Source organism: Diachasma alloeum, unplaced genomic scaffold, assembly GCF_001412515.2.
Source record: "Diachasma alloeum isolate Michigan unplaced genomic scaffold, Dall2.0 Dall_scaffold_00183, whole genome shotgun sequence".
NCBI classification, from domain to species: domain Eukaryota; kingdom Metazoa; phylum Arthropoda; class Insecta; order Hymenoptera; family Braconidae; genus Diachasma; species Diachasma alloeum.
In genome coordinates, this window is record NW_021680349.1 from 1647245 (window position 1) to 1660684 (window position 13440).

The 13440-nt window shown below is 37.0% G+C and overlaps 2 protein-coding genes across 2 annotated transcripts; both read right to left on the reverse strand.

Moving 5' to 3' along the window:
* Window positions 1-23: 23 nt before the first annotated feature.
* On the reverse strand, window positions 24-4572 carry LOC107047418 (juvenile hormone epoxide hydrolase 1). The gene is made up of 8 exons (XM_015270189.2): window positions 4417-4572; window positions 4211-4334; window positions 3490-3682; window positions 3178-3422; window positions 2273-2388; window positions 1772-1971; window positions 367-598; window positions 24-288 (listed from the first exon to the last, which is right to left on the reverse strand). The coding sequence occupies exons 1-8, from the start codon at window positions 4473-4475 to the stop codon at window positions 87-89; spliced, it is 1371 nt and encodes a 456-aa protein (XP_015125675.1). The 5' UTR covers window positions 4476-4572; the 3' UTR covers window positions 24-86.
* An 819-nt stretch (window positions 4573-5391) lies between these two features.
* Window positions 5392-11257, reverse strand: LOC107047412 (juvenile hormone epoxide hydrolase 1). Its single transcript, XM_015270182.1, has 6 exons — window positions 11010-11257; window positions 9702-9897; window positions 9281-9629; window positions 8501-8700; window positions 7667-7898; window positions 5392-7582 (listed from the first exon to the last, which is right to left on the reverse strand). Exons 1-6 carry the CDS (start codon window positions 11187-11189, stop codon window positions 7342-7344), a joined length of 1398 nt encoding a protein of 465 aa, XP_015125668.1. The 5' UTR covers window positions 11190-11257; the 3' UTR covers window positions 5392-7341.
* Between the last annotated feature and the right edge of the window lie 2183 nt (window positions 11258-13440).

Consider the following 13440-nt stretch of genomic DNA (forward strand, 5'->3'; position numbering starts at 1 on the left):
TCCGTAAACAAAAAATACAAAAGTATATAAATCAATTCTTTATTATCGCTGAATTTTCTCGAAATGTAAACTGAGAAAAGATAATTTCAAGCCCTCTCGAGGGTTTTGACGAATGTCCAGACATCATCCGACAGGGTTTTCGGTTCCTCAAAGGCCGCAAAGTGACCTCCACGTGGCAAGTGGTTGAACTGAGTCAAATTTTTGAACCGCAACTTGGCGATTTCTTTGGGTATGTATAGGATCTCATGAGGGGACACAGCGCAAGCTGTTGGTACGTACGACTGGAGGCTGCAAGGAGATGAAAAAATATGGATAGTAAATGGCAATCAATAGGATCATTGTTTGAAGAGAGGATAATCCACTCACTGATCGAATTTATCGCGATTTTCAGCTATGAAACTCTCGGCGTACAGTCTGATACTCGTTGTGATTGAGTTTGTTGCCCAATAGACCATGATATTGTCGAGAAGTTCGTCTAATGTAAATTTCTCTGATAAACCGCCGTCCTCACGGAATCGGTACTCTGGATTCGTCCAGGTACTGAATTTCTCCAGGATGTAGGCTGCTAAGCCGGCTGGAGAATCGTTGAGCCCCACTCCTACACAGAGAGAAATATTCAGTAAAAATTACGGAGCTTATAATTCGCTTACCGATTACGAAATCGACTCAGAAAATGTAAGTGACGGTATCGTAATTTTTCACAGGAGATTCAGATAAAAATTACGGAACGCTCCGGAAAATTTTCGTAACAGTTCCGTAAAATTTCCTGCAACCACATTTCGCTTCGGAATTACGGAAAAGATACCTAATTTTTATTGAATATTTCTCTCCGTGTAGAAAAATAAGGGATGAGCAACAAAATGCGGTGAAATTGAGCCGTCTTACATATACTTTTTCACCAACAGCTCACAAATTTTGTTGTTCGTATGCGGATAATTACGGTATAAAAGAAAAATCCAAGTCTTTCCTCCCATTTTTTCATGGATTTCAAATTAAAATTCCTGCAGTACAATTTCGATCGAGGGTCTACTCACTCCCTCATTAAGTGACTCCATGATTTCGAAATAAAGTCGACTGAACGTGATTTCGAAGTTGATTTCAGTGATTAAGGGAAGAAATGAAATCGATGATTTTAAGTGGTTGGCCATATGATTTCGTGACTGTCATTGACTTCGAATGATTTCATAGATTCAAAATCAGTGATTTCAGAGACAATGAAATAATTGAAATCACGATGAATGAAGTTCTCATTCTCTGACAAAACATTCATTAGCTTTAAATTACTTCAGCATGATTTCAAGACTTTAGCGTGTGTTCGGAAATGATTTCAGAGAGTTGTAATCACGTGCTTTCAGTGATTTCAATTATAATACTTCAATGATTTCACATGATTTTAACGTGATTTCGGATTGATTTCACTACTTTGTGATGAAATCAATCCGCCATGATTTCAAGAGTGAATAGCGCCTCGATTTCGCTTCCAATTACCCAAATTATAGTAATTTTGCGAGTAATTTTTTCCGCCGTGTGATTACAATACGAGTTCGGGAACAAATATGAACCTCGGACTGAGGCAGATCGGCCGAAATGAACTTCTGAGGAGACATTCTTTCGAGACAGATACTTTACATTTTTTTGGACGAGAGGAAAATCCCATGAGTTTTTTGTCAATTTCAATCAATTGATTTTAATCAAATCATTCAAATGGTAATAATATCGACTTATTCTCATATACGCGCGAATAAATCGACTATGGATTTCTCATACTCACCGACAGTATCCGGTTTAGTCGCTTGAATGTGGAAATATCCAGATTCTTCGATTGTTCTGGACCAGTGCTTTGACATCGGGTAAAACTTTGAGGCGTGCTCTGGCTCGATCACTAGAGATGGGAAGTAGGATCCAAGTAACTGCCAGAACATGGCCCGACCACCCGACACCCAGCACATATTCAAATGGGATCCTAGCACCCTATTCAGTAGCGAAGCGGTAAAACGGTTGAAGTCGATTTTGACTATTGGCCAATTATCAATGAATATCTCGAAATTTAACGGAGATAGCAAAACTTTTGTCAGGACCTTTTTTGTAGCCCGCAATTGGCTCTACATAAAAAGTCATTATAAAAATTTCGCTATCTCCCTTAGATTCGCAGATATTCCTCGAGGACGCAATTAAGCGCTGAATCGAATTAAACCGTTTTACCGCTTCGCTACTGTATCAGAATCATTAACGATGTAATTCGTCACTAACATCGAATCCGTTAATTGCATACCTTTCTGGAAATAGTATTGCGATGTCAGCAGTAATTGCACTTCCCCAGTCTCCCCCTTGCGTGTAGAATTTATTAAATCCTAGACGAGTCATCAGGTTTTTGAAAATCACGCCCATCTAAAATTCAACACATCGTCGTGAACAACACAGAATGAAAATAGAACTACGGAATGAATCTTTTCTTTATCAAATTATAAATATATTGCCCATGATATTGCGATAACAAAGAGAGTATAAATATATTGCGCGAGAAGAAAAGGAAAAATTTGTAAAACCACTTCTTAATTACTTTTCAGATGAAAAATCGTCATGCAATTTAATTGACAAATTTGATGATTGAGAATGTTTGAATCTATAGTGTGGGCTGCACCAAATTGTGGAAGATACTTGGATATTCTTAAACCGTTTTACTGCTTCTTTACTGTTATATCTCGTACTTCAGTGAACTATTCTTATTTTGGCAAAAAAAACCTCTTCGGGTAGCTGTATCTGTGTAATTTTACGTGGATACGTCTATGCTCTTCACATCCGAAATTTATGATCCACAAATTGGATCTCTTTCGGGCCATAATAACCAATTGTCCAACAGAATAGAATAAAGATCTTCCATAAGACTTTAATAATAAGAAAGAATAAAGGTCTTCCATAAGACCTTCAAAATTGTAATTTATTTCTACAAATACTGGAGAATTTTCTCGAATTTTCTAGAAAAATCCGGAATTCGCCAGGAAACTCTAATTTTCTAGAAATTTCTAGAAATCCGATAGATGGCAACACTGCCGATAAGGAACCATAAGGACTTTTTCCCTAAATGCCGCCTCCCCCCGTAATGAGAACATAAATGTATCCACGTCAGAAAAAATCAACGTCTCGGATAAATTGCTTTATCTCGTCAATTTACTCAACCTGAGCATGACCGAGACCCGGACGAACGGCTCCCTGTGAGAATCCATACCCCGGCAACGATGGAGCAATAACTTCGAAAACGAAATCAGCATCAGCCCGTGGGGTCGTTAACATCGGAATGATCTTCTGGAATTCAACAATAGATCCTGGCCAGCCATGCACCAACAAGAGTGGAAGAATCCTCAACGTCTTCCCATTCTGAACGGTCGTCGATGGCTTCGCGTGAATATAATGAATATCAAGACCTGCACAAGAAACAATTATGCCACAGATTCTTACACACCTGATTCAATAGTCACTGATAATACCGACCTTGAATTCTCGTGATAAACTGCGGGAACTTGTTGAGCAGCTCTTGACGTTTATACCAATCGTATTTATTCCTCCAGTAGTCGAGTACTGTTTTGAGGTATGTACCGGAGATTCCGTAGGTCCAGCCGGTCTTCTCCAGAGGTGGGGTTAAATCCCTGGTGTTCGATAATCGGTGCTTGAGATCCTCGATTACCTAATAGAGCAGGAGAGCAGTGAAAAACCGAGAATAAGGAAACAACTGGCACTCAATGATTGCTGAATAATGTATGAATCAGTACTTTTCGATATTATTATTCAATATTCATTAGCGTTTGGTATAAAAAAACTATTTTAAATATCCACTCCAAGAAATAGCCGATATTCTCTGTATTCAATTGAAATAATGAGAAATAATTGAATTGAATCAATTTGTTACTTCATCTGATGGAATAAGCGGTAAAAAAATTAAGTCGACTTAACTCTTCGCTGAATTTTCGAGGAATATCTTGCAATCGAAGGGAGATGGGGAAATTATCGTGAATATCTTTTTTATAGCTCTCAATTCGATCTAAAGAAAAGGTCATAATAAAAATTTATCTCTCTGCTTTTGTTTCCGAGATATTCACTGAGAACTGACGAGTAGTGAAAATCGACTTGAATGGTTTTATCGGTTCGCCACTGATATAACTAAAACAATGATTTATGTTTGGAGACATTCCTTGAAAGAAATTGAAGCAATTACATTTTTGGGGATATCAATCTTGAAGGGCCTGATCGAAGTATCCTCTTTAACCCCAGCTGGTCCCCAGTTCTTTTCTGGTAGCCTTGGGATCGCATGAGGCTTATCGTTCAGCAGGATTGGACCTCTGTATGGAATAAAACGTAGAAAACCCAGAACAATCAATTAGATGGTCACTTAGCTGATAGAAAATAATGAAGAGCACGCACACAAAGTGATAGGAGGCACCGACAGCCAATAGCACTCCTAATATTCCCTTGACAATCATCACTTGTGCTTTCGTGAATTCCAAAACTGCTCGAATCTACTGGCGAATACTAACTGCGGCAAATACTATTGCGGTGTTAGCCGGAGTTGATATAACAACCGAGGTCGCAACGAGAAAGCGGTGGGGATGCGATACGAACGCTGCAGTATAAAAAGTACTATTAACATAATAATTCACTAGGTACTGTTGAAAAGAATTTATATTTGGAAAATAAATCCTCTCAACAAGTTGATGATTAGGCTCTAGTGCTGGGCATCGTGAATACATATCTGATTTTGATTCAAATTCGAAGACAATATTTAAATTTTGCGAGAATGTTTTTAAGTGCACATTCAGAGAAAATGTGAATTTTTTAATTATGGAAGCATTATTCGATTCTCTGATACTCTAGGTGTTTCGAGGGTTTTCCGAGGAAAAAGGTATCAGAAACTTCATGACGATAATGATTCTTTGGTGATAATTGGCTGATTTTCAGTAGACTTTGACACTTGTTGATTCTCCTGGAATTTTTCAGTAGCGTGTTTGTAATTATTGCTTCGACCTTCACGCGACGCACGTATGCACTCAAATCATCTCCTCCTATCAACTGCTGACGATAAAATAGGAAATACTGGGAATGTGAATGGGTGGGAAGATGTGAGAGAGAATATCCTAAATATAAATAACAATGGATCGATTGAGTCAAGAGATGAACGCAATGTCAAAGTCAATTGAAAGGAAAATAAAAAAAAGGAAAAGTCAGATCGAATTATAAGCAACTCTTAAGGGATTCATCAGTTTTCTTATCATCAATTACTCTGTATTTATAGAGGCAGAGAGCGATAATTAAACAGAGTATCAGACGGTACGGGCGATGAGTGAGAAAACTGCGAATTCCATTAACTGCGATATCAAAAAAATCAAGAGTGCGTGGCTGTTCATGTACTTCGTTTTATTCAATTCAAGAATGTTATCTATTTCATAATAGATAATACTATAATCCAGTACGAGACATTTCTACCAATGATCTTGCTGGCGACAAGCCCACAGCGATAGCATCAGGCGAAAGAATCACTCTCATTCATCAATATCTTGAAACAAGTAAATTTCTGCGAATAGAAATTACTTTTCCATTAACTAAAATATTCACTTTAAAATGCACAGAATTAATTTACGATAAATGAGAATGACATCTTTTGCGTGTTCTGGAATTGAATATGTATACACCGAGAAAAGTGATCAATTTGAGTCAAATTATATGATTTTATTCGAAATATTTTGATTGATTCAACGATCAAGAAGTTCCATTCATTTGTTGTTTGTATTGTAGGCAGCTATAGCGTATTCATTTAAATCTAATTCGGTATTAACCGACAGAGAATAATTTTTATATGATGATGTACATATTGAAATTGCAACACCGATGATAACACACTGCAGTCAAGAGTTCACTGAGAATGTCGTTATTGAGACTCCCGTCGATAATGATTGTACAAAAATACTTGTATCAGTGTGACCAGTCAGCGGAGTTAATAACTCTGCCGGAGAATATGAGAAATCAAGAGTCCAATATCCTTGGCTCGTATTTAATATTCTTATGTTGACAGTCAATTTACACGTATACAAACGGTGTTTGATTCTACATCTCATCACCATGACATGCTATTATCCATACTATCATTTGCAATGAATTGCGATTTTCACAAGTACAAAAATATTTTTTAAAATTGGATTTGCTTAGTTTAGTGTGGATTATTCAGTTTCAAATTTCGTAATGGAGGATGAAACGAGATATGTCATTGGCGAAATATCGCGTTGATTTCATGAGTTCAATAGCACGAGGCAATTTGAAGGATCTATTTATTTAGCATTTCATTTCTGCCCGTCATCATCATGATAATATGGATTGGGTCATCGATTTATTCGCAAATCACTCCCAACTATCATCGATACTATCATTTGCAATGAATTGCGATTTTCACAAGTACAAAAATATATTTTTAATTGAATTTCCTTAGTTTAACGTGGATTATTCAGTTTCAAATTGCGTAATCGAGGATGCAAACGAGATATGTCATTTGCGAAATATCCCATTGATTTCATGAGTTCAATAGCACGAGGTAATTTGAAGGATGTATTTATTCAGCATTTCATTGTCTGTTCTCTGCGATAACGCGTTAAGACCCAAAGCCTTCGGGTCTCGCTCTAATAAGCAAGTCCCAAGGTCTGAGAAAGTTTTTAATCCCTATTTTTGATACTCCTAGACTTAGAATAGAGTTTCCCTACGATTTCGGCTCCGGGGCTGAAAATTCTGCGTACCGAAATCTCGTGGAAACCCCCACTCTTCCGTGGAGGGCGGGACTTGAGAACAGAGAAACAAAGAGAGAACCTTTCCTGCAGTGAGACTGCGTGTTGTCGTCGTGCGGAGGGGCACACGCAGGACAGAGGAAGGGAACTTCTCCTACTGAAATCGTAGGGAGTTGAAATGGCTAGAGAAATGATTAAGGTGACGCTATAATTGGACTGTCAACGGTCTTGAATTACAAGCCAAACGTCACGTATTGACAATAATATAGCACAGTTCATTGGGTTCTGGAATACCCCATGAGCTTGAATTCTTAAAAGCTTTTTGGCGCTTCTAATGTTGTGAAGTGTCCGCCCCGTGGCAGAAGATAAGGGAAAAATGACCCTCGTGTCAGTCGTCCATGTCTGATTTTACAATTGTTTTTCACTTATAAATGCGGTTGAGGATTTCGATATGGATTTTATTAGAAAAGAGTATGACTCGGTTACTTGACTGTCAAGAGCCTGAAGAAGCTTGAATTACAAACGAAACGTCGCGTATTGACAATAATATAGTACAATTAATTCCTAAAAGTTTTATGCTCTACAAATCTGTCTTCTTTGCTGATTTTTTTCTCTTCTCGCTTTGTTCCTCAACAATCCCTACGAACTTGTAAATATCATTGGCAGCAAGTTCTGGCTCTTCTAACGTTGCAAAGTGTCCGCCTCGTGGCATTTTCGTCACCTGAACTAAATTTAAAAATCTCTCCTGCAGGAATTCTCGTGGATACCATATAATCTCATGGGGAAACTGTGCACACGCACTCGGAACTTCCACTGGCCACCTGGTTAAACATAAAAATACAGTTGTCATGTAATCTTTGTTCGGACAATGTCTTTGCATTTTGCACACGTGAAAAAATACTCACTGCTCTAGCCATGTATTCTGCTTCTTATTGAATGATTCAGCATATATTCGCATAGCCGTTGTCATTTTATTCGGCATCCAGTACATCATCAAGTTGTCAATGAGTTCGTTGGGTGTGAACTTTTCAAATAAGCCGCCATCCTCTTTGAACATATTATCGCGATTGGTGGCGTCCGAGAATTTTTCGAGAACATAAGCGGCGAGAGCCGCTGGAGAATCGGCGAGTCCAACACCTTGAAAAAGTCATCAATGAGAAGAAGTGCTTTTCGAAAATTGAGAAACCTACTTTCTTTAAAAACTATCTTCGAACGCTCAAAATTAAAGATTTGATTTTTTTGTAACTGAAAATTCAATTTTAAAAAATCCTAAACGTACTAAATTTTTTTAATCGACTTTTGAATATGATCGCCAATTTTAGCTCCTTAATTATGAAAAATGGGGACGAAGGTGGAGTCGTATATTCTCCTTCTAAAGGCAATCAATTTTTTCATTTAATTAAGCATGGTTTTTTTCTTATTAATTTAAGAGGCATTAAAAATCTGATGTGAGAATGAAGATCGATGAAAAATGAATCGTTCATGTCCGATTTTTTTACAACAGTCAGATGTCAATGATAACTGGTAAAAACAGGAGAAAAAATTGAAAATATGAAAATTTGACGTATACAAAGCTTGCATTAGGAAGCAAAAATAGTCAAGCGACTAATAAATCAATTAAATGAAAGGAAGAAATTCGATAAAATTAGGTTAATGACTGCCTATAGACTGTAATTTTTTTTTTAACAATCCCTTTCCGAATATATTCAAAAAATCGTTCAAAAGTTAAAAATATGTACCAAGTGAATCAGGTTTCGTTGCCTGCAGGTGAAGATACCCAGACAAGAGTAATATACGACCCAATCTCTCACTCAGAGGATAAAACCAGTGATAATCCTCCTCTTCCAATAACAGAGATGGAAAGAAACTGTAGAAAACGATCTTCAAGATGACTTTGGCTGATGATGCTGTGCACATAGTCGAGTGCATTCCAATAACACTTAAAACGAGCAAAAAATGATTATGAATTCACTTGCATCTGCCACTTTGTTTATTTCGGAATGGCGGGGAGAGTGGCTCAAAATGAAACTGGAGCGAAATAAAACAGTCAAAATCGACTGTTTGACGCAATTCAAGCAAAAAAATTTTTTTTCATTAAATTTGTTTTCTTGTTAAAATTTTTTTTCTTGGGAATACTGATGAGAATTATAATTTTCCATTTAGTAGCATGGAAAATTATTGAGAAGTTCTGATGGGCGAAGATTTTGTCAATGGATTATTCGATTGAAATTCAGCATCACATTTTCCTTTTCTCCTCTGGGTCTCCTCCTGGGCCTTGCACTGGACTTTGGATTATTCGATTACAAAATCTTCATCGGTCAAAACTTCTGAATAATTTTCCATTCTACTGAATGGAAAATTATTATTCTTATCGGTACTCCCAAGAATAAAAAGAAGTTGATAAAAAAATTTAATAGAAAAAAATTTTTTTGCTTGCATTGCGTCAAACTGTCGTTTTTTCGACTGTTTCATTTTGCCCCACTCTCCCCTATTATAATTTTTTATTCTGCAATGCTTACTGATCTGGAAATAGAGCGGACATTCGCGCAGTTATGATGGCTCCCCAGTCACCTCCATGAACGTAATATTTATCAAAACCTAATCTCAACATGAGATTCTTGAGAACAACAGCTATTTGCGAATCCCCAAGTCCCGGCCTGACGGTAGCGTCTGAAAAACCAAAACCAGGGAGCGAAGGGGCAATAACTTCGAAGACAAAATCGTGATCTTCTCGAGGTGTCGTGAGCATGGGAATGACTTTATAGAATTCCGCTGTTGATCCTGGCCATCCGTGGAGGATTATCAACGGCAAAACTCGTTTCCCTTTGGTATTTTTCGGTTTGACGTGCAGGAAACGGATATTCAGCCCTGGAATATCGAGATAAGTTTTCACTTTCGCTCGTCATTAATAGAAATCTCGGATGGAGAAATTTGTGTCACCTTGGATGTTTGTCGTGAACTGGGGAAATTTGTTGAGATGGGCTAGTTGTGCTTTGAAATCATATTTATTCAGCCAGTATGATAAGACTTTTTCTTTTAAATATGGACCACTGATACCGTATGTCCACGCTGCACCTTCCAGGGGTTGGACTAGATCTCTTGTTCTATTCAATCGGGTTTTCAAGTCCTTTATGGCCTATTTCAATAGAGTTATTAGTCATGTGAGGGGGAATTCAACTAGAAATTAATCAAAAATAATTTCTTCTTTCATTTCTTCAATGATGTGTTGTTGAACAGTTGATCAAGTTTCAGGGCGGATTTGTCAAGTTTGAAATTAAAAATGTGCTCTTCAGGTTGAAATACGGAATTGAAAAAATTGAAAAATTGGGTTTAATGAAGTGGAGATGATTCTGTTTAATATCCAGTCAGATTTGCGATATATAAAACCCATTCATTGGAATCAAATCAATTAATTCAGTTTGTTGAATCACCTTCTTCAAGCTCTGTTCGAATCTCGGAAAGATTACTGTATTATTGAACTCTGAATTAATCAATTCTCTTTTTTCACTTGAATTAATCAATTCAAGTGAAAAAATCGGGAGATGTAATTGGAACAAGTGGTGTGAATCGGAAATTTCCACGGTCCATTTGCATAGTCATTATATTCGCATTATATTATCCCATGGATTAGGATACTATCATACGGTGAACGGTACTCTGTTAGAAAATAATTGAATGAAATTTCAGATTTCACTAAAAATTCAATGAAATCCCAACATTTTGAGTAGCATCAAGATGAGAATTACTCAACGTATTTGACTTTGCAATGGAAACGTTAATATTTATTGTAAACTTATACTGAATTTTTAATTCATTGAAAAATTAAGAACATATTCACCGGAATTTTACTGATTTCTATTAATTTTCAGGGAATAAATGACCTAATATTTATAGTTAGCATTGATTTTTCCATGAAATTCAAAATTTTCATTGACGAAATTCCGCGAAATTTCAGTGGAACTAAAACGTGATGAAAATTTCTAGAGAGTGCACCGGAAATTGCAGCCAAAATTTTTTCACAGTGTATACACTATTTCTCCAATGAACAGAATTATGTTCGTGAAAATCTTTTTTAGAATATCGAAATTTCAAATAGACTTATTACATCTTCCACTAGAATTTTGGTAAAAATTCCTGAATGTTTAATGCGCAACAGGATTATCATATTAAATTCTGGGATGATTTGTGATTTTTTTCCGTGCAGACAATTGTGCAGTTCTACTTCACGAAAAATCCACTAATAATCACCTCGTCATTCCACTCGATTTTAAACGGTTTGATGGACTTATCTACGTCCGGATTTTCGGCTCCTGGGCCCCACCATGTATTTTCGAACTTCGGTATTTCCTTTTCTGATGTTTGCAGGTAGATTATTCCGATGATGGATACGATCACAATGAAGGTGACTACTTTTATCACAATGTTCATGGTTCAATAGCGGATTGTGATGAGGGGCTCCGACCAGTCTGGCCGCTTTTGATGCACTGAATGCACTCACAACTGTCTGCAATGTAAGTATATGCTGGGGTACTCTGCTTAACTGCAGTTTTCCCTTCTACCGCGGTGGGGAATACTTGTCTTGAATGCTAGGTGAAATTGAAGCGATGAGTGGAGGCTTTCTTGCTTTTTTGTGGATCGGAAAAAATGATATCGATTCGATACGTTCTCGGGTTTTATGATAATCAATTTGAGCAACTGATTGGAATTTCATCGACAGCTATGTATTGAATATCAAAGATGCTACTTTTGATTGCATTTAACGGCGGTTTTCACGAACAAAGTTTAGTCGGAACGATGATTATGAATTTGAAAATTTATTAGCGTAATGAAAAATGCGAATAGGGACATCCTAGTACTTTTTGCAACTTCATACAGAGTGCACTGCAGATTCAAAGATTTTTAATCGTCAATTCTATCAAGTGGATTGCAAGGGAAATTCGTTCAAAATTTGGCTGCTCAGTTAAGGATATCCAACTTTGATTTTCATCCTAAGAATATTACTAATATCATTATAACCATAATTAGAATCATTAATTGACAATGCAAAACGTTTCAAGACCTAAAAGATGGTCACAAAAAAACATTATTCTGTGAATGCATCTCTGTAATTTTCAATTTTTAAAAAATTAAGCCACAATTTTATGCATTACTATTCCAGTTGATTTATGAAGTGTAAAAGCCTCCAAAATGAACAAGACAATCATAATTGAAGAGTATTATGAAGTTCGTTCGTATCAGTAGGAGGAGCAGTAAAACCTGTCAGTGCTTCTTTCACATGTGGCTAATTAATGAATTATTTCTTTCCCAAGTGAATATTGAACTAAATATCGAAACGTTTTTTTCCCGAGGACCTCTTACATTTTCCCAAATTCTCGTCGTAAGACAATTACATAATTTATCAACATGTGATTCCACACTGATTTATATTTACTACTCTTTCATCCCATATGTAGAATTATTGAAAATAATTCCGGTGAGTGTTTTATTACTCAACCGATGTAGCAACTACCTAAATGGTATTCAGCGTCAGCTGGAGATCGTCCTCATTTTTTGGATACCAAACTAGCGATTTTTCATGTTATAAACCGGTCATTATTACGTATTATTTCTTGTTTCTCATCAAGTTCTCTGGAATATCCCTAATTGGATAGTTTTCCGAGGTTTTCAAAATATTAAAGTGAGATACGAGGGAACTAATGGGTATAGTTAACAAATAAGAATTGCTTCTAGCGGTCACTTTATCACTTATTCATTGTAAATGAAAAAGTAATTCTCGAATAAAAAATTGACTCACCAGCGACTCACCAGCTCGTTCGTTTGACTCATGAAGCCTGATCACAAATAATCACTGATTTGCATATCGCCACGTCTCAAGTGATAATGAGATGATTAAACGGTTAGGACGCTTAGCTACTAATATGAATTATATTCGTAAATTTTCGGAGATCATTGGGGAACGTGCGGAAAGTGAGACAAATTAAAATGGGTATTACTTACCTTTTTTCGTCACTAGTCCCGATAGACTTAAGTCGCGGTTTTCGGGGCCCAATGACAAAAAATATTGTTCGACACACGGCCGTGGGAACTTTTCTACCTCATATTCGCCAAAAAACTTCCTCACGGCCTAATGTCGAAATGTACTATTATATCACTCACAATTAAATTTCATGAAAAGATAAACAAACACGTAATCACATTGCTAATTGCGAGCAGCTATATTGGTATGTGATGAATTACAATGCTAAAAATGTACTACAAATAAAAAAAATTGTAGAATAAAGATGAATGGGTATTATTCACACTATAGGGAGCTGCAATTCCGTTTATTCCACCGAAATTGTCATTCCTACTGTTAGTACCATTCCTAAATGTTTCATATCGTTATAATTTTTTCTTCTCGTACACCCTTTCGGGTCTTTACGATTTGTTCCCTTCCCACCCCCCAACCCTCTGTAACGCATTCGCCGAAGGACAAGGGAAAACCTCATTTGAGGAAACAACCTGCCCAGGTACAGTCGTCTCTTGAGAGACTCCCGCTCGACAATGAAACCGTGAGAATTAGAGTGTCAAATTTTGGCCCCCCCAGCCGGGAATCGAACCCGGATCTCCCGCATGCCAATCCCACACTTAACCCCACAGCCGCCGCCGTCGGTTCTCATATCGTTATATATACTACCAA